We start from the raw sequence: 21517 nt of genomic DNA, 5'->3' as shown, positions 1-21517 counted from the left end.
TGCATTTGTTTAATGCAGTCACATGAAGTGTCCAACCTGTGACCAACATAGATGTAGTCTGACTGAAGACTTCGTTAAATTTCTTCCTTTAGGCCTTTAGGGTGTAAAATTAACATTTCCTTCTTGAAACACTCCTAATTATGTCTACATACCATGACAGAACAAAGAGGGAGGAAAGGAGAAGCATGAAAATAGTACAGTATGTTACTTATTTACATTGTTGCATAGGATATAGTATAGTAAAGTGAGTTCGAAAGTAAAAACAAGAATGTACCCCACAGTTTTTTACAAACTATGTTATTTTTCCAGTCCTCATTTTGTCATCAGTCAGTACTATATGATCATCTTTAAATAGTATGTGACACTTGGACAAGCACACAAAAGCTTTTCCCCTGCAATCTGATGCTACTATTACTTAGCAAATGTGCAATTCATCAAATGTCCTAAAAGTAGTTGCCACACAGTAGCCCACCCAACCCACACAACTAAATTACATTTGTTTAAGTCTGCGGTTGATCTATCAACGGATCAGACTCTGGAATATGTGAACTGTGGTCTTGTTTGTTTCTTGTTTTAACTTCTTGACATGTCTGATGAGTTTTCAAGGGGCCATGAAGGCAGCATTTAATTAACCATAAAAGTAAAAGCCGCTTTTTCCTCTGTCTTTCTGCCCATGTCTTGAAAACATCAGTTGTAAAAATATCCACACCAGTAATTTACCATCTGCACCCAACAGAGGGCGCACTTGTACAGCAGGTGGCGCCACCTCTCCTCACCTCTCCCAGCTTCTACACCAGCTGCTCGTCAGGCAGAGTAAACCTCAGCTGGAGTTTTGTGATGGTCACATGACGATGTTGTGGGTATATTACTCCAAATGTCTCAGCTTGCTCGCTTCTACAGAGCTCTGCAGCACCGAGGGAGAGTGTGTGTGTGTGTGCATGGTGTGTGTGCATGGTGCAGCACTTCACTCTGTTTCTTTTCATGCAGCTTTGAGTGACACTTTGACAGCTGAGGAACAGCCTGGAGTTACAGCGCTTCAACGCAGCTTTTTTGAGGGAATTATGAGAGACGTGGAGCTGTGATTTTAGTTTCCAGCTGACATCTGATAAGGTGAGAGAGGAGGACTTTTGCTCCTTAATCTTTCTCAGTTTGGTGTTTTATGTCTTGCAGACTTTACATCATCTGACAAAGTTGTATTGTCAATGCATGAATCCTGCAGTGACTGCACCTGTTTCAAACCTCAGCTGACTGTGTCACCTGTCACTTCTTTTTTTAAAGATATTACTTTAAATATATCCAGGGGAGCCTTGGTTATTAATGCATATTTTCCATGTTAACATTTATTGCCAGATAATGTTAGATAGGGATTTAGTTTAATGCTCAGTGACCTTCTGTGTGAGGTGTTAACAGGTTAATGACATCTGCTCAGCACCCTGAAATCACCACATGATTTATTGTGCTTTGACCTTTGTAAGGTGACAAACTGGTTGACATCTGTTGAATAGTGTCTGCAATTGGTTTGAATGGGAACAGTTTAAAAAGGCTGATTTAGTCTATTAGAGCGGTATGCTGCAGGGACCACAGGACAGGAAATGCACGTTTAATGGAACTCATCCGCAGAAAATTGTTGCTTTGTGTTTCAGTCATGGGTGAAAGATCTCTGCCTTTAATTAACCGAGGGAAATGGGTTAATGCTGCACATGGATGATTGAGCAATGGCATGGGATGCTTGCCACTATATATAGAGAGAAACTGTACTCCAGCTCCTACTTCTAATGTAGCCTAATGGTATAATAGACAATATTACATAACTTAATAAAAGTGACTGCCTCTCAAATTAGTTTTAATTTAGTAAACTGCCGGTGAGCTCCAGCTGCTTCCTACGTTAAGTCGTTTGAAACGTCCAAACTCTGATGCTCACATAGGTATTTTCAATGGCTGTTCTGTCTGAGACCACACGCGCTGGTTCCCTCGCAGACAATCAGGATGCTCAGTTGGGGGCAAGTCTCGCTCTGCAGCGATGCATGACAAGATTATTGTGTCCTCTCATAATGAGTGAATCAAAACTCCCTCACCAAACTGTCATTCTCTGCCTCTCTGTGTATTTACTATGGAGCTGACCGAACCTAAACCTGTGTGGAGCTGGTGCAGACCAAGTCTCTCCATGTATCATTTTAACAGAGGTGGAAAGTAACTAAGTACATTTACTCAAGTTTAATGTTGTCATTTTATGTTGCTGTGACCACTTAAAGCTCTTTGTCACACTTCAGATGTCTATAGATTGTTAGCAGTAGAGATGTTCCAATACCCATTTTTCGTTCCCAATACTGATTCCCAGAGGTGGGACCAAGTTGTTTTGCAAGTCTCAAGTCAGTCTCAAGTCTTTGCACCCAAGTCAAGTCCCAGGTCAAGACAGGAAAGTCTCGAGTCAAGTCCCAAGTAAAGACTGAAAGTTCCGAGTCAAGTGAGTGGACTCATGGCACACTTTCTAAACATACTTTTTAATCTTTGGGCTTGGGGGAAGGTATCGAGTGTTTTCAAGTCAAGTCAGGCTCAAGTCTAAGTGAAGTCACAAATCATTAGCATTAAAGTCCAAGTCAAGTTGCAAATCTTTTTCGATATTCTCAAGTCAAGTATAAAGTCATCAAATTTGTTACTCGACGATGACTCGAGTCCAAGTCACGTGACTCAAGTCCACACCTCTGCTGATACCGATCCGATCCGATTGTGTCAAAAAAAAAAAAAAAATCAACAGCTGTGTACTACTAACCCTTTATAGAAATGAAATGATTGCTGTTGTTGTATGGCATGGCTCCGGTTAAACCCTTTGTAAAACATGAACAAATACAGACATCGGCTATTGTTTAAAAGTGGCAAAGAATTTATCTCAAGGAGAAAAAAAGCAGTCTTAAGTGTGAAACTAATAAGTTTATCAATAAATTATGTGGTTTCAGTATTGGATCTGTGCATGGACTGGCATACTCACTGATACTTGAGCCAGCATTTAAGGCAGCATCCGAGGCATTTCCGATACTGGTACTGGTATCAGAACAACTCTAGTTAGCAGTGCCACCAAAAAAGGTAAACATGAAAACGTAAAATTATCCAATATTTCACAAAAAAACAAATATTAGATAAAAAAAAGAATAGACAAAAAGTTTTTTCTCCTCTCCTCTGTGATTAATCATCTCTCAACCCTTCACATTAATCTCGTGACCCTTGGGAGGGGCCAGACCCCTACTGCGGGAACCACTAACCCAAACCAGCTGTCTGTATAAAGATGTAAAAACTAGCTCCACCTTGACCTGATGCAACAACAAAACACAATTTATGTATTGATGCCTCAGTGTTAACATTAGTGTCATTCTTAACAAAGTGGAACCATACTTACCACCTCAACCGTGGAGGTCCAGGATATACAAGTGGACTAACTGATAGAAATACCTGATAATATTTGAATGTCAAATCATTAATAAGATTCAAGAGCGCACCACCCTTTCGTGCAGCTGTGTTTCTTTGTCCTGTTGGCTTGTTGTCGCGCTGCATCTTGAACTGTTTGTAGTGATTGGATGGCGCTCCAAGACGGAAAGCCTGCGGTCATGTGAGGGATGAAGAGAGTGAAAATCCACTTCCCATTAGGGTTCAGCCACATTAAATCACCAGATTTACCTCAGCTCTTCAACACTGTGATTAACAGCTGATATTGGGTATTACAGGCTGTTTTTGGGGTTTAATCAAACGCATATTTGCATAAAAGAAAAGAGTGAAAGAGTCATCATTGTCGAAGGTTGTCCTCCTTACGCCAAGTTCTACATGGGAATGCTTTGGGCTTGGATATACTGTTAGCAGTGGCTTTTAAGGCCTTTGTCAGTTATGGTCAGTGTTTCTGCTCTTAAAGGATGCTCTGGAAATGCACAGGTTGAGTTCAACTGGCCCTTTAAATCTGACGTATACTGTGTCCATTCCCTCATGTAACAAACTGTCTTGATGAGGTCGTCTTCTTGTGGTGTTTCTATTATTTTGTCCACATTTTAACAGATAGAGATGCCTCTTTGCTTTCCCACCGTCCTCTGTTGGCACTAACTAACAGAGACCAACTGGGTGTGTGATCAACCGTGATATCTCAACCAAACTCAGTGTAATTAGAAGATAACTCACCCACACACACACACACACACAAACATGTTTGCAGAGGTACGGAGAGTTTAGTGGGATCTCCTAGCAGCCCTAATGGTTCCTGCCTAGCCTCAATCTAAATGTCAACCTGACCCCTTCATCCCCTCTGTAATGAGAAAGTCCAGACTGAGCACTATTTAACGACTTTGTCAAACACCCACAGATCTGCCGCCCGGCCTTGTGGGAGTTTTAACACCCGCTGACTCCTGACTGCAGGAGATTTAATTCTACTGCCCAGAGATGTCTATGTCTGACACAACCATTTATCTGTTTGTTCTATGTTCCCCTTCACTTTATTCATATGCCGGCCATATTTGTTTTACATCACATGTAGCGTGGGAAACTCAACCCAAACCAGAATAGCAAATGTGCTCAGCTCAGGGTAAATAGCTCAGTGTATGGCTGCAACTGATTGTGAGTCACTATCAGTTAAAGTCTTGTGAAATTCAATGTGCTTTTCATTAAAAATTGAGTTGTGCCATCACAGATTGTGTGCCAGAAACAGTAGCTCATCAATGGCTGCACCTGCTGGATGTAATCTCCTCAACCCTGTGTTAAAGATGGAATTACATCTTGTGGTGATAAGTGGCCTCTGAGAACCTTTCCTCTCCCAGGAAATGTTTTCATCAGATTTATGTTTTAAGTTTTGAAAGGAAGACGGATTGGAACCCTGCCATAACCATATCTGTCAAAGCCCTCTTCATTTTTCACCTCTCATAATTCATGTGGGGTAACGTGAGAGTTACAGGTCTGAATCTACTCTTTGCATTTTTTTATGAGTCAAATGGAAGCAAACTATGGGGAATTATTTCAAGGTTACACTTTTATAAATGAAGCCCCAGGAGACTGACATGTTCGCATGGCTTTGCCTGAAATGGGACATGAGATATTTGAGTTCACAGTCTTGCCAAATTCTTGCTAGGATTTTGGATCTAAGTGAGGGTATGATGGAGTAGAAGATCAACTAGAGGATTTGTGCCGTGTCCGTAGTGATTTGGACGTTATACTGCACTGCCTATGGAATAAGATTTATCAGCAGCACGTTTAAGTCATATAGGATTTACAAAAACCACCAGTTTCCAACATAGAAATAGAGATTACATCAACATGAAAGTCCTCATTATGACTGGGATTTTCTAAAAGCGCTTTAAAGCTAAACAAACATGGATGCCTCACATTCGGATAAGTGCAGAATTCAATTAAATCCAAATTGAAATTGATATACTGTTCTATTGCGAATGCTCAGTATTTTTAACCGAGACAACTCAATTATACAAATATCTTGAGTTGCTTGATGATGTGGCAATAGTTTCTTTGCACAGGACGTCATACATCAGTGTGCTGTCCAAATGGAGGGCAGGCAACTGAAGGCAGTTGAAGACAACCAGCACTGCACAAACTATGATATGAGCTGTTTAGCTGTTCCAATTGACCAAATTGGGAAAAAACAGCAGATGTGGATCAAAACCTCCATTTTCAGTCTGGAGGAGCGGAGTCCGCTAACACCAAACGTTAACATTCAAGCATTGTGTTAAACATGCCTCTAGTTTAATGCAATTAAAGTGTGCTGTGACAACTTCTCCATATTTTTAGCCACGACTGAGGTTTTTTAACAACGTTTCACCAGACCACTAGAAAGGGTTGACCTATTACGTAGAAAACTAGGTAAAGTTAGCTACTGTTACCTGGTAACGTGATGAAAAAATAGTATTTGAAGTTGGCTAATGTTAGCAAGTAACACTGGGTAGAAAATTGTAGCTAAAGTTAGCTAATGTTAGCTTGTAACATTAGGTTGAAAATAGTAGCAAAAGTTAGCTAACATTAACTAGTACTGTTAGGTAGAAAATAGTAGCTAATTTTAGTTAACAGTAGCTAGTAATGTTAGGTCGAAAATAGTAGCTAAAGTTAGTTAATTTTAGCTAGTAACGTTATGTAGAAAATAGTAGCTAAAGTTAGCTAATGTTAGCCAGTAATGTTAGGTAGAAAATAGTAGCTAATTTAGTTAACAGTAGCTAGTAACATTAGGTAGAAAATAGTAGCTAAAGTTAGCTAACGTTAGCCAGTAACATTAGGTAGCTAGAAAATATTAGCTAAAGTTAGTTAATATTAGCTAGTATTGTTAAGTAAAAATAGTAGCTAAAATTAGCTAACGTCAGCTAGTAATGTTAGGTAGAAAATAGTAGCTAAAGTTAGCTGTTAGCTAGTAACATTAGCCTCTTCTCAGTATCCATGTACAAAGTTGAAATATAAAAGATAGTTACTGAAGTGCATTTACTTGCTGCACATAAAATTATTATAGTCCACCAGACTCTTGAGCACTTTCATCGGCTCGCCATGTAACATGAGTAATGTTAGGAAGTCTGGAGCATGAGGTAATTTGAAACGTAGATTATGTCCACACCTGGGATTTAATAAGCACTTTTATTTATTTTGTATGGATCCCATCCATTACGAGTTTCAGTGTTCTGATAATACCTGCTGCATATTCCACACCTATGGTGCAGGAGATCTACCGTACACTCATTTTGATGGACAGGATGAAGAGCTTGGACATCCAGAAGGAGCTCAGAGTTGAACTCCTGTTCATTTCTGTCAACAGGACCCAGCTAGCTGGCCTGGGAACACCCCAGGATCCCCCTAAGGGCTGGAGAACGTTGCTATGGAGAGGGATATGTGGACTACTTTGCTTACTCTAATGAAACCCAGATAAACAGTGGAAAAAGGATCTGTGAATAGATGAATGCACCATTTTAGCCAAATATCTATCAGCTCTATTGCGGTTAAGTAACTATTTCCATTTGGACTGACGTTCAAACACCGTACCATGTTTTGGAAAAAACTGGCAGAGCAGTTACAGTATGTCTAAATCGGAAATTGGCACTTTAATATTCCTCGACTGAGCTAATAATGATGGATTTACCTCTTCTGATGCAGAAGCAGCTGCCAATTCTTCACAGTGCTCATGGCTAGTTGATATGAAAGGTGAATCAGTTCTTTCCTACCCCATGACCGACCTTTCCATAATGTTTTATGCGCATTTATTCATAGCTTTTTAAAAATATCCTGCTAAAAGGCAAACAGACAGATGGAAAGGGGCAATAAACACAACCCCTGTCCAACTCTGTTGGCAGAGGAAACAAATCATATAACTCTGGTCAAGAGACAGCCACAATCCTCCCAGTCCTCGCACCACAGGGATTTCCCACTGTTTGTTTAGCTTGTGTGTGTGTGTGTGTGTGCTAGCGTAAGTGTGTGATTGTCTTTAGTGTAGCTTGAAAAGTGCAACAGATGTAGTCAGAGCTCTGACAAACGGTTCACGTGATTCACAGGACTAGAGGGCATCCGTTGGACGCCATCATACACATTGGAACTTCGATACCTGTAGGAACCCTCAATGATAAAATGCACTACATAAAACTAAACAAGCCTGTTCTCCTCCAAAATACGACCACATGGGTCATTTGTACAAGCAGCTTATTACAACTCATGCTTATGTTTATTGTTAGGCAATTGCCTTTAGAGGTTGTAGTTCTTATGATGCAAGCAATGGAGGAAGTTAGGTGATGGAGCATTAAGAGCGATTAAGTGTGCATGGTGTGGGAAGGAGAGAAAATGGATGGGTTAAACAAACGGGTCCATATCATTGGTTCGACAGCCCATTGGTTCGACATCCCATTAGTCCGACTGTCCGCGGTGCTGAACGGCTCGCAGCGGGTGTATGGTGCGCCGTGACCGGCTTGAGGCGGGGCAGGCTCACGGCTTATGTGTTTGTCACTTTCTTTTTCATTTTAACCCACACCACGATCTTTTCCTGACCCTAACCAAGTGGTTTTTGTGCCTAAACCTAACCAGACCTTAACCACAGGGCATCATGATGATTTCGGAACGGACTTCGGAACAATAAGTTTAATATGGTCAGAACAATGGGCTGTCGAACCAATGGGCTGTCGAACCAATGGGCAGTTCCCTAAACAAACACAGGACTTTCATCCAGGAGCCTGCTGTTCCTGTTCCAAAACCCAAAAGTCAATGCTGACTTATTTTTAAAGTGATATGTCACATGATGTTTTTGTCCTATATCATGTGACACCCCCAAATGAAGGTTACTTATTTAACCCAAACCATGATGTTTTCTAAAAGCTTAAACAAAGAATTTTGTTGTGTTCACCTAATCACATAGTTTTGGAATAACTGTGACCGTTTCACATCTTTAATCCCGTGTTTAAAACTGCGATGTCACAGATCCTCCTAATATCTGGAACTGTACAGAAGAAACTGAACACAACTCTGTCAAAGATTTATTTGGTTGAGATTTGGTATTGTTATTAAACAATTCAGTGACACCTAATGTGCTGTGGTTCGTCCTGAAAGAAACTGCTCCCATCAAGATTGAAATATTTTATTACAGAATAAAAGTGATAACTCAAAATAACTTTGTATTTGCAGTGACCCTTGCTTCTAAGGTGGGGGCATGTAGACCCAAACCATTCAAGGAAACTGTCCCTTATTTGCATGAAAGCTTGTTTGTTCCTCCACTGGTACACTCAGTTTTTTCTTTTATTTGTCATCTGTACTGGTTGTGATAGTCAGAGTGAGCTGTAACAGAGTTGGGTCGGTTGAGGAGAGATGTCAGTGTCTTGTCATATAACAATTTCAGTGGATAATGCTGTTTGTGTCTCTTGTCTTCAGTCTGGAGGAGATGGAGAACAAGGCCATGTATCTGAGCACATATGAGGAGAGAGAGAGCGGCTCCATGTATGAAGAGGCCTACGATGGACACAACTTGTCCAAACTCAACCTGTGTGATGAAGGTAAGGGGGACAGTTGAGACTGATTTTCATTAGGTCTGCATGCATTCAAAATAATAACCTGTTGGAATGAGAACCCGACCGCGGTAGTTTGCAGTAAATTATGTTCTGGAATGAAAATGACAGCTCTGAATACTTTCTGGTAACAGAAACAGGTGAGAAATATGAGAAAGAAAAAATAATTACACAACAGAATTATTTAATGTAGGTAAAAAAGAAACAATTAATGCTTTTGTATACAACATTCAGAGCAATAATACAGCAGCAATTGTTTGCTATGCAAAGATATAGGCTACTACTCACTTTGTAGGGAGTTCTATGTAGTTGTATGCACCATTGGTTGTACACTACTTTTCACAATGCATTGTGGGGTACTTTGAGTCTACTATATAGGGTATAATAATTCCCACTATACATTCAGACATCACGACACTATGGCAAACTCACTATATAGTGGATAATGTAGTGAGTAGTGAGTGATTTCAGATGCAGCCATAGTGGAGTAATGGCATCTTGAGCAGGGAATTAAGTCACGTTACCTCTGCTTGTATTGTAATACAAACTAATGCATGTGTGTATCCCACTGGCTAGCTCATCACCCCCACTTTGCACAGCACTCATACTGTGGCTCCCGCTGATATCAGGCTGCTGGCTTTGCAGAAACGTAGCGCACACCCATGGTTCCTGCTTGGTTACCACCATTAGGTCTGTCAGCACTGTTGCCATTGTTTAGTGCTGTTTACAGTGCTGTTTTCTTGAGTTAGTTGCTAACCACCGGCTGAGCCACATCCATGTTGAGAACCAATATGGATGTGGCTTCTAACTTTTTTCTTTAACCTTTAACAATTCTTTAAAGGAGCAGAATGTAGAATTTAGTGGCATCAAACAGTGAGGATTGCCAATTTCAAACCGGCTGAAACTTCTTCCATGTGCTAAGACATGAACTCTCAATTAGGATTCCTTTGGTGTTTATTGTTCAAGAGGTGTTTACTAGAAGCCTTATTATCTGCAGAGGTCTCTTCCTCTCCAAAACAAACAGATTAGGTGATTAATGCTGGTAAAAACACAGAATAAAGCAGTTTCATGTTACGAATCAGGGTCTCCATGACGTTGGGTCATAACAGACGGGCCGCTAGCCCAGTGCCTACAAATGTTAGCTCTCCTTTTTTATCTGATAACTTAAGATTCAACGTTCAGGAGGTTTTTACTGTGAACCGAACCATCCGCAGAGGTGTCTTCCTCTCCAAAACAAATGGACCCGTGATTTAAACCTGTGAAAACACTAAATAAAGCCGTTTCATGTTAAAAATGCTGTTAAAAAGGTTGCTGAGGTGAAAATGTGAATGGCCCTACCTAGATTCAGTGTTTGGTTTGTCCTGGACTACTGTAGAAACATAGTGGTGGATGGGGATCCGCTCTTTAAGTAGATAGAAATGTCTCATTAACAAAAACACATCGACTCTTGGTTTCAATTGATTATAAACTTGAGAAAACATATTTGTGATATTATTTCCTTTTCTGCCCATATATATCCCCTTAAATCCTACACAGTGGACCTTTAGATTTCCAGATTATTCAGTATCAACACAGTGAACTTAATGAATGTGTAATGTGTCCTTAGGCACAGAAGTCTGACTTGGCTTCAGGTCTAGAAATACGCAGATCTTCATGCACCCTGATTAGTTTTCAGAAAGGGACTTTCTACACAGAATCGTCCAAACACACAAACACACACACACACACACACACACACACACACACACACACACACAAACACACAAACACACACACTAATAACCAACACAGAGACACATGAAGCAGCAATGCTGTCACCACTTGGCATCCACTCTGCTCTTGCTATGGTCATTTCTGAATGCCAGGAATGTCCAGAAGCAACATCTGCGTGTATGTTTTTGTGTGCCTTTGTGTGTGTGTGTGTGTGTGTGTGTGTGTGTGTGTGTACAGGTGCAGCTGCAGCAAATCCAAATTTGACCCCATGGTGTTCTCAGGTTTCGACCCAGGGCTCTGCGAGTTTGGTGGGAAAGTCTTAGTGAACATTAACTGGAGAATTTGTTGACATTTTAATGGAAAGCGGACAATGGCAGCACACATCAGAAAGACTGTCCTCATCCAACTTCCCTAATCCTAGAACATTTTCACACCTCGTTTAATTAGAAAAGAAATTCCCAAACATGGGGTGATTTGTTTCTTTAGGGTGACGCATGAAAGAGCAAAACAAAGCAATTAGGAGGTTTCTATCAAACCACAGGGCCGGCGTGCATTATGAGGTTAAAGAAGGTGAAGATGGGTAAACAATAATAAACAAATAAATAAATAAACAGGGTACATCCATGATGAAATGTCAGGGTTTATGGGGTGAATGTGGTCTTAATGTTGTGAACGCTGGCATGAGATGTTATCCAGCCTCTTCACCACAATCTCTCATATAAAAAAATTCTGACAGCACATTGCAGTCGATTGGACAATGATATGTTTATGTTAAAATATACACACATAGATTGGTGCATTTAAGGCATTTTCAGTTCTGTTTGGGAAACAAGCTGTCACCATCACTTGCCAATTACAGAGACAGTCCCTGACTTATATGGAATCTGTGTCACTTGCCAAGCACCATGTGTATTTGATTTGGAAAGTTAAAGTAAAAGGAACAAAGGCTTGTCCTTGTAAATTCACTAATTTCACCAAAAACAGTCAAATACACAGTCAATGCCAGTAACTGACTCACACTGGCCCCGCCTGAAATAAACAGTTATAAACAGATATGTGTCAAAATGGGTCAAAATGTAGTGTTGAACCTCCAAGTTTACGAATAAAATAAGCCTACAAGTTTGCTAATCCCCGTCTAATGTTTATTAAATTCACTGTGTGTGTTGACAGCACCTTCACCAGACAGACATGAGTCAGAGAGAACATAGAGCTGTGCGGTATTTCCCATTTGTTTACTGTCTCTCTGATAGGTTAAAAGTGGTAGCGGATAAAGACGCCAAGTGCACTGACCATCTTTGAAAAAAGTGTGTGTGCGTTTTCACTGTGCAGAAACAACAATTAGTTGGGTTTTATACAATAGCTTTAATACATGCTGTCCCACAAAACAGAGCATAGCAGCATTTTAAAGTATGGTACAATAAAACTCTCAAGAACCATTGATGAAACACAAAGTATTTAGTGGACAAACAGTAGTGATGGGTTGATTTTCATTTAATAAGCAAAATTCCAAATATCATTTCAAATCTAGCTGCTCAAATGTGAGAATTTGGAAGTCTTTAAACTACTCTTGTAAAAAGAATATCTTTTTGAGACTGTTGTCTGGTCAAATCAAGCAATATAAACACATCACATTAGGCCTTTGGTGACTGATATGGCCTTTTGGTAAATGTTAATGGCTTAACCAAAAATAACAATGAATACAATAATGCTAAAGACAATAATCGTAAAAGGGATGACTTCTGGCCACATGCTTTCTTTCCAAGAGTTCAATGAGAACATTGATACCACTTTCTTCTGTGCATGAAAGCATTATCACATGTGCTGAAACTGTCACTACATCCACACTGTAGTAAATGAGACAATCTGTGAGAGAAATCATGTTCCTCTGCCTCCTCATAGGGCTTCAATTGCGTTTGCTAGAACCCATGACATGTGAATGAAAATAACCAATCAGAGCCAAGGAGTCTCCAACACAGCTGTCAGTCATGTCAATCACTGCTTGTGAGTTGCAGTTAAACTGCCAAACTAGGCAGCACTGATCAAATTTATATCAAAGTTTCTGTTAGTCAGGCTCCATTCTACCCTAACTCATGAACAAGACCCTGAGATACTTGAACTCCCTCACTTGGGGTGATTTGGCGCAGCATCTGCAGTAATGTGGGCACTGTGCCGCACAGTTGTGGTGAAGAGGGAGCTGAGCTGGAAGGCAAAGCTTTCGGTTTACTGGTCCATCTACATCCAGACCCTCACCTATGGTCATAAGCTCTGGGTAGTGACCGAAAGAATAAGATCGCAGATACAAGTGGCCGAAAGGAGTTTCCTCAGAAGGGTGGCTGGACTCAGCCTTAGAGATAGGATGAGGAGCTCAGACATCCGGAGGGAGCCTAGAGTAGAGCTGCTGCTCCTTCACATCATCAGTTGAGATGGTTCAGGCATCTGATCAGGATGTTGTTTCTCACTTCAGATGTTTACAGTAACATATATTTTAGTGTACTGTTTAGCTGTCAAGCGAGAAACTTTGTGACACAGCCACCATGCTGAAAACAGTCACACGAAAACCAAGCACCATCTGAAGCAAACTTTCTCATTTTACAGCTAAACAGTACACTAAAATATGTTTCTTAAAATATTTGAGGCAAGAAGTAGGCAATGTCGTAACAGAATCTCGATTCATATTTGATCAGCACTGCCTAGTTCGACAGACCACAATTCACAAACCATAACTGACATGGCTGACAGCTGCATCAGAGACTCCTTAACTCTGATTGGTTGGTGTCATTCAGGTGCAGTGGATTCTTGCAAATGCCATTTGAATCACTATGAGAAGTAATTTGATTTTTTTTCACAGAGTATCTCTTTCATGTACTACCATGTGTTTATGGTCACAAAGTTACCAACTGCAGCTTTAAGTATGACGCTGGAGCAAGAAGGTGATTAGCCTAGTTTAGCATAAAGACTGGAAGTAGGAGAAACATACAAACATAAGCATACCAGTGTTTGTTTATTCCAAACAAGAACATGACTACTGTGGTTACAAGTCACTATGTCCACTTAAAGTGTTTATGCTAAGCTAATCACCTTCTTGCTCTTGCTCTACACTTAAAGGCACAGACAGGAGAGTGGTATCGTATCAATCTTCTCATCTAACTCTTGGCACAACATCAAACAAGCATATTTAAAGTCATAAAGCCTTCCATGCGTGGCTTACACTGAGGCTGGAGAAAGAAACAGAGGACAGAAAGTGTGTGACAATTTCCCCCTTAAGCTCCAGACTGCTGGTTTTATTTCCCTGCCTGTTTTTTATGACGATGTTTGCATGACGTGCGGTTGTTTTGTCTCAGTTCAGCGTGAAGTTTAACTTAAGAGGCAGACTAGCTTGGAGTGCAATTTCTGTTCCTATACATTCCAGCCATGTGACACATCTGAGCCAGCTGTGTTTGTCTTACGCCGGAGGAGTGTGTGTTCTTCATCAGAGAGGAGAAGTGTGTGTGTGTGTGTGTGTGTGTGTGTGTGTGTGTGTGTGTGCATGCATCAGCAACAATCCACCAGTGTCCACTGACAGATTGTCACGGTCTAAATGAAACCATGCTGTTGGGAGGCCGCTCTGTACAATCAGTGTTTATATTTAAAGTCCGAGTCAGACCAAAATCATGGCTGTTCACAGGAAGATAGAATCTCATTATATCCTCATAATATCCCAGCGGGTGTTGGCGTATATTTATCATAATGTTCATATCACGTAGCCAATAATTTCCCAGGGACACCAGTGTCTTCATCTTTCATATCCTCCCCTGGGCTTAGTTTTCCAAATGTAAGATATTTAAATTTTGTCCAGCTTTTCTTCTATCCATCAAATTTATGTGAACACAAACATGCTGCATTCATGTGCTCCTCAGATGGTTCCATTTCCCAAGTCGGGAAGTCATTCTTGCAACTTTGATGTTTTCATGAAACAACTTGGACACTACATTGCTCGGAACATTAAAACAACATGTCGATACCAGTTTGAAGCTTTATATTACAAAGTGATTTTGTCCCAGACTTGTTACTGCACCAGTAGGCTATAGATATTGCATTACCTGACCGATGCTAATGAATAACTTTTCTAACTTTAATTCTACATGGACAACAACTATCAGTTATAACCAATTACTATATTACAAATACATCTGAGCAAAAAAATGACATGCAATGTGTTAATTAATAAAAATCAAGGTTTGCTTTCTGTGTATGACATCAGCTGGCAAATCCTGTACCAAAATTTTCACAGACTTGCTGACTGGAGGAGGCGTTCATGTGAATTTTCCAAGTCGGGAAGTCATGCATTTCATCATTCTGTCAACACATTAATGCAGGGTTAGTACTGAGAGGTAGTAGCTTGAAGCTTACGTGACACCACCAGTGCATTATTCAGGCTTATTATTTCTTTTTAATCACATTTTGTGTATTTCTGCTTCATCAGACAGTTGGCAGCTGACATTCACTAAACCCTTCCCAATCCAGTTATACTGCATTTTAGCAACTGTAACTAGGCACGGAACAACCATCAAGTCCTCTCAACATTCTGGAAATGTTAGCTGTAGCAAACACTCGCTAACCAAAGGCTTTTGAAGGTAATTTCTTTTTCAGATATTCAAGACCCAAAAACATAAGACCAATGTGTCGCCTAACGTTATCTTACCTGGCTAAGTAATGCTAGTAAACTAGTTAGCATATCATGTGCTAACTACAATAGAGAGCCCCAGGAATGAGTCCTAAAACCCAGATATGAGCTAGCATTTTACCATTCCTGGTTCCCTCATCTCAAAGTCAATGGTTTTTTGAATTGGTTTTTGGTTAGATTTCTGAAATAAAGTTCTATGGTTAACACCAGCTTAAGAGACATCATTAAATACCCCACTCATGAATTTTGAAACATTTTAGTATTTTTAAAATGGCAGTTGCTAACAAGTGGCTAAATTAGTTTACAGAACTTCATCACGCCAAGCAGCGTTGAATACGGCTTTACAGCCCTGCTGGTGATCGAAAAACTGTATAGGCTTTTTAAGGCAAGAATCAGTGCAATGCTAACTTCCGCGTCTGCCCAAAGAAAAACGTCATCCCCAGGGCACTCTATTTAGGAGAGGTCAGCTGTAGAAAATACTCACTAACTAGACTGTTGAAGGTAATGTCTTTTTTTTGGATATTCAAGACCAAAAACATTAAACCAATGTGTCCATTTAACACCTAACATTAGCATTCCTGGCTAAGTATCGCTAGTAAGCTAGCTTTTCCGGGTCCATGTCATTGGTTCGACAGCCCATTGGTTCGACATCCCATTAGTCCGACTGTCCGCGGTGCTGAACGGCTCACAGCGGGCGTATGGAGCGCCGAGACCGGCTTGAGGCGGCGCAGGCTCACGGCTTATGTGTTTGTCACTTTCTTTTTCATTTTAACCCACACCATGATCTTTTCCTGACCCTAACCAAGTGGTTTTTGTGCCTAAACCTAACCTGACCTTAACCACAGGGCATCATGATGATTTCGGAACGGACTTCGGAACAATGAGTTTAATATGGTCGGAACAATGGGCTGTCGAACCAATGGACAGTCCCCAGCTTTTCCTCCATGGCCAAGAGTTAGCATATCATTCGCTAACTACAGTGTTTTGTGGGATTCAGAGTTTTGTTTGAAAGAGAAAGACAGAAAGACATACTACACTTATTGTTCCTCGAAATAGGGCTAACTTAACAAAGACTAGCGGTCTCCTCCTTTTTCATGTGTTCTTCATATTTTACCTGTAAGCTAAACTTAAGCTTCAGTCATTTAAGACATTAAAACATTAAAATGTCAACCAAAGACTGAGTGTTCAACCAATTTGTGACATTAATAGCAGTTAGCCAGGTGCCAGGAACTAATAAAGTCTGCCAACCACAGCCTCCAAATCTGGCTAAAATGACACTCCTTTCTTTGTATATTTCTATCTGAAATCAAGGACTTCTTGTTCCAAACATTGTTGCAAAGGACACATTCATTTCTTTAACAATGTTGAGAATAATTACTCTCAAACAACACTTATGCGCTGATGTCTGTAAACATTTTAAAAGCAATATCGCATTCCTTTTCCAATGACTGATGAAGGACATGACTCCAAAACCAACCTTTAAAAATCTCTTCATCCTTTTGACCTGAGGGGAATGTTCCCTGAACATCAACAGCCTAATCCTTACCTCCTGCCAAGCTATCTCTCTCTCTCTCTCACACACACACACACACACACACACACACACACACACACACACACACACACAGAACAACACTTCCATCAAACATTAATAGTGTTGTGTCAGTTTTATCAAGACAAATTCTCCAACATCTGTTTGACCCTGAGAGGACTCTTAAGTGGTGACATGAATTATGCTAATAGCTCCTCTGTGGGTGTGTGTATTGTTGTGAATAATTCTGCAGATAAACTTGTGTGTGTCATGATGTATGTCAGTGGGTAAAAGACAATAGTTTAAGTGTTGCCAAATGCATACAGGATTTATCATCTAATTTGTATTGTCATAATGCAAGTAAGATCTTTAAAAAAAACAACAGTTAACCAAAAAGTATATTTGATATTGCTGCTTGCATACTTGTCATCATATGTTTTTTTCTCCTCAGTATGCTTTGAGGTGCATAACTGTGTGCACTGCAGTCATTAAGTGTTTGATGTATGATCTTTCTTTGTGCTCACACAGTATGCCATTGTACCAGTAAATGTCAGGCTTTATAGTAAAAGCCTTTGGAATTATTGTTCTAGCTTCCACCACCAGTCCTTGCTTCTATGGACTCTTTCAACATTTTTGCTGAGCAAATTACTGGAAAACATGACCTTTGTTTTTTTTTTTCAAGTTATACTGATTGCAGTTTTATTCACTGTTTCGGTCAGGTTCTGCAAAGCGTCGCAGGAAGCAGGATCAGTGCTGTGCTCACCTGAACTCCCTCTCAGCCATAAAGTACGCCATCGTGTCCCTCTACATCCTGGTTCTTCTCACCATCTTCGGACTCTGCCTGGCAGGTAGGGTGTGAGTTGGTCTTCCATTAGCTGTATGTCTTTGATGATCATAAAATACTTTCTTGATCCCCAATGGGAAATTTGGTAGTTGGGGAGCTCTGAAAATTCATTCATTCATTCATTCATTCATTCATTCATTTCCGTAGCCGCTTATGCTGTTGGGGGTCACGGGGGGGGGGGGCTGGAGCCTATCCTAGCTGACATTGGGCGAGAGGCGGGGTACACCCTCGACAGGTTGCCAGACTATCACAGTGCCGACACATAGAGACAGACAACCATTCACACTCACATTCACACCTACGGCCAACTTAGAGTCACCAATTAACCCGCATGTCTTTGGACGTCATGCCGCCCTGCTCCAAAATTGTTTTAAAACAGTTTCTGCAACTGATAGATTTTTTTTAACACTGCCAGTATAACATATTATGAACATTTTGAGGTCATATTTTTTGATGATGACCTTGACCTACTTACACATATTGATGTCTGTCAAATTGCTGGTAATGAAAATCATGAAACGTCTTTATTTACCCAGAAGAGTCCCATTGACATTAATAAGAAGAAAATAAAACACAGAGACAAACGAGACAATATGAAAAGGTAAAAATCAAGCGAAAGGAGTTAGTTTCGTTACCAGGCAAATTATTCATGTATGAATTACAGTCCACTATGTATGTATGGGGTGTACAAAATAATAGCATCACATAATGCTGAGACGAAGACAAATGATGAAAAATATATGTCCATATCACCATTGTTCAGTATTATACAGAGTGACTGTGCTTATCCTCAAATGTAATATAAATCAAGTTGAGTCAAGTGTTGGATCAGGTTGAATAGTGTTAATATCACAGACTGTAGACAAGGTAGTTCATACAGTGTAAATACGTAGACAAAATATACATTTCATAAAACAGTCAGAGAGTGAAAGAAAGAAAGAAAGGTGGAAGGAAAGCAGAGTAGCAGTTCACCTTACTGCACACACTGAGAAAGAAAGCATATTGTCCATCTTCTGTTCTCAGCGCTCAGTTATGCAGATGACATCAGCCATTCCTCAAGGCTGAATTGTAATAAAGGACACATGCACGTATGCACACATGACCCACAAAATACAACCTATTTGGGCTAAGGTAACACACTGGGACATGGGCTGAAACTGTACCCACCTCTTAAACTGTCTGTCCTTGTTTAGCATTGCAGTTATCATCTGCTGCACAACCCAAACTTCAGTTATGTAAAAGTGCTGCTGGTGATTTTATCGACTTTTTTCCCTCGACAGTACTATTGCTGTATCTGTTGAAAAGTTCACTTCAGTGCCAGAAGCAGCACAGATCTCTGCGTCTGTTTAATTCAGCTTTACACTGTCCTTGGAGATTTTTTTAATCTTAAACGCGAAATTAGATTTTCCTAGTGCAGTGCACGACTGACCCCTGTGCTTCCTGCTGCTAACGCACAGCTCTGTGCATGTGTGACAGGTTTAGACTTGATTGCCACATGTGCTGTTAAGTATGTCACAGCATTTTGGAAGCGTGACAAGCTTGACTTTTTAGACAGCAGTGGCTAGTTCCTTTGTGCTGCATGGTTCCCATATTCCCATTATGTATCGCTGTGGGACTGGATGTCATTATACAATTAGTTTTACATGAGAGCTTCTCAGGGTGATGAAAAAAGCAGCACCACCTTTTTCTGATTTATGAGTTGGCTTAAAAACTAATTTTCTAGGAGATCAAGGCCACAATAATTTGATTCAGTCATACAGGTTTGTGCAGTTTGTGAGTGTTGAACTTTTAGCATCTTTTGACTGTGGATCAAGTCAAAACTAGTTGACTGCCAGAACAGTATAGAAGTGGGGTTTACTATTTAAGTTATACTCGGTTTGGTGTTTGGATTTTGCATTTTTAGCATGTAACTTTTTTGATGCATTTTGGATTGTGACCAGTCTAAACTGTAATAGCAAGTCGTTAACTCTTCTCCAGTGGTACTTAAGTCATCATGAGTTACATAATGGCCCATGTCCCAGGGCATTTCCAACTTATCAAATAACAACTCTTGGTTGCCCTCGGCGTATGATACAGACATACCAAGGCACCCTTTAGCATTTATTTTTATAAAACACACCATGCTGTGTCAGAAGCCGACACCCTGAGCAACTGATGTGGTATAAAGAGTGAATAAGTCCGCACAAGGTGGAAAGGAGGGGTGGTGGATGGGTCAAACAAACACAGGACTTTCACCCAGGAGACCGCTGTTAGTGTCTCATGTGAAACCAAAAGTTATTTTTAATATGTTAGGCTGTATGTCACATTACGTTACATTAGGGGCAGTTTGACAACTTGCTGTCTATCGTCGGGCTGTATAGCTTTGGGTATCCAGCAACCGCTACCACCAGTTTCTCCTCCATTGTTTACCAGCTGTACACTTGTTGTCATGACCACCACAGAAGGCCCACCTCTCAAATCATCCAACTGGACAATGGAAAAGGAGATGACGAAAGAAGAGATAACGTGGGGCATTTTTCAGCTTTGAGTTGAAGTTTTTTCAACTCTAGGAGTTCAGAGGAACAGAAGTTGACGACAAAGCCAGCTCACTTACGCACTGGTTTTAGAGATTTGAACCATATCATGATGTCATGTTTGTACTAGCTGCTGTTTCAAGGTAGACAACAAGAGTGACTATTGGGCTGAGAAATAACTGGTGGTACATTATGTAATGAAGAAGGGAGAGTCGTCACTGACTTACCCACCAAAACATTTCCCTAGCTGTAAAAAAAGAAAAAATAATGGAAACCACCCAGTCCCACACCAGCTTTACTGACTTCCAAAGCTAGATTAGGAGACACAAACAATGTGTTTCTCCAGCGTAACATGTCTCAGTGATTGGCACAAAATAAGTGAAACTGTAATGTGGAAATTTGGATTTGTGAGTTATGGAAATTAGCATTAGCTGTTGTTATTTCATATCAATTGATGTGTGACACAGTGCCGTAATAAATTCCAGTGTCTTCAGAGCTTACACCGCTGCAGTTCCTCCTCCTGGTTCATTTGGAAAAACCCTGGCGTGATGCCACAGTAGCCTTATGGCCAATTCACTTAATTGTGTGTGTGTGTGTGTGTGTGTGTGTGTGTGAATGAGAAAGCTTTGTAGGTTTGTCAGACTTTATGGCTATTACCTTCTACGAACCCCGCTGTGGCCTCCTTGTAAATGTCAGCTCTGTTATTAGAGGAGAGGAAGACAAAAAGAGGCTGATAGAGATGGAAGAGAGCGGAGGAAAGATGCTGGAAGAGCAGAACAATTTAGGAAGATAGAGTCAGAAAGAAAAGTGACAGACCCAGAGACAGGTTTAAGAGCCGTCTGGCTTCGGACCAGCTGGATCATGGAGGTATGGCTTGCGTTCACTAATCCTAATTTCATTTCAAGACCTCCTCTTCCCAAGCCTCCCACTCACGCCGTAACCACGCGGCTGATGCCAGTATTCCCAGGCACAGAGATGTAGTTAAGAGTTTGGAACTGCTTCAATGTCGTCACAGAGGTATTCGGTTATTTAAGGCTTTTAGATGAAGTTGTTTTAAAAAAGCAATCAAACCGGGCTTTTCAAGCGGCCTCTCTTAAATTAAATGCCGGCCATCCAAAAGCTAAGTGGCTCTAGCGTAACTGCACGGGAGGTCCCTTCGCCACACACACATTGATGTGACGCGAGTGCACGCACAGACACAGTCACAGTCACAGCGGCTGCCAGTTTTCCGTTATGAACACCAATTCAACTCTG

At 40.6% G+C, this 21517-nt stretch overlaps 1 protein-coding gene across 1 annotated transcript in view; it reads left to right on the top strand.

Annotated features, from left to right (window-relative positions):
- The first annotated feature begins 874 nt into the window (after window positions 1-874).
- scara5 (scavenger receptor class A, member 5 (putative)) overlaps window positions 875-21517 on the top strand; it is a 104801-nt gene continuing 84158 nt past the window's right edge. The window contains exons 1-3 of the mRNA XM_049590823.1: window positions 875-1110; window positions 8866-8987; window positions 17626-17754. Of these exons, the coding sequence (XP_049446780.1) occupies window positions 8876-8987; window positions 17626-17754 (241 nt within the window). The 5' untranslated portion in view covers window positions 875-1110; window positions 8866-8875. The remainder of the gene's footprint in view (window positions 1111-8865; window positions 8988-17625; window positions 17755-21517) is intronic.

Source organism: Epinephelus fuscoguttatus, linkage group LG11 (assembly GCF_011397635.1).
Source record: "Epinephelus fuscoguttatus linkage group LG11, E.fuscoguttatus.final_Chr_v1".
NCBI lineage: Eukaryota > Metazoa > Chordata > Actinopteri > Perciformes > Serranidae > Epinephelus > Epinephelus fuscoguttatus.
The sequence above is the reverse complement of the archived record's forward strand: the minus strand, read 5'-3'. Positions and strand labels throughout refer to the sequence as shown.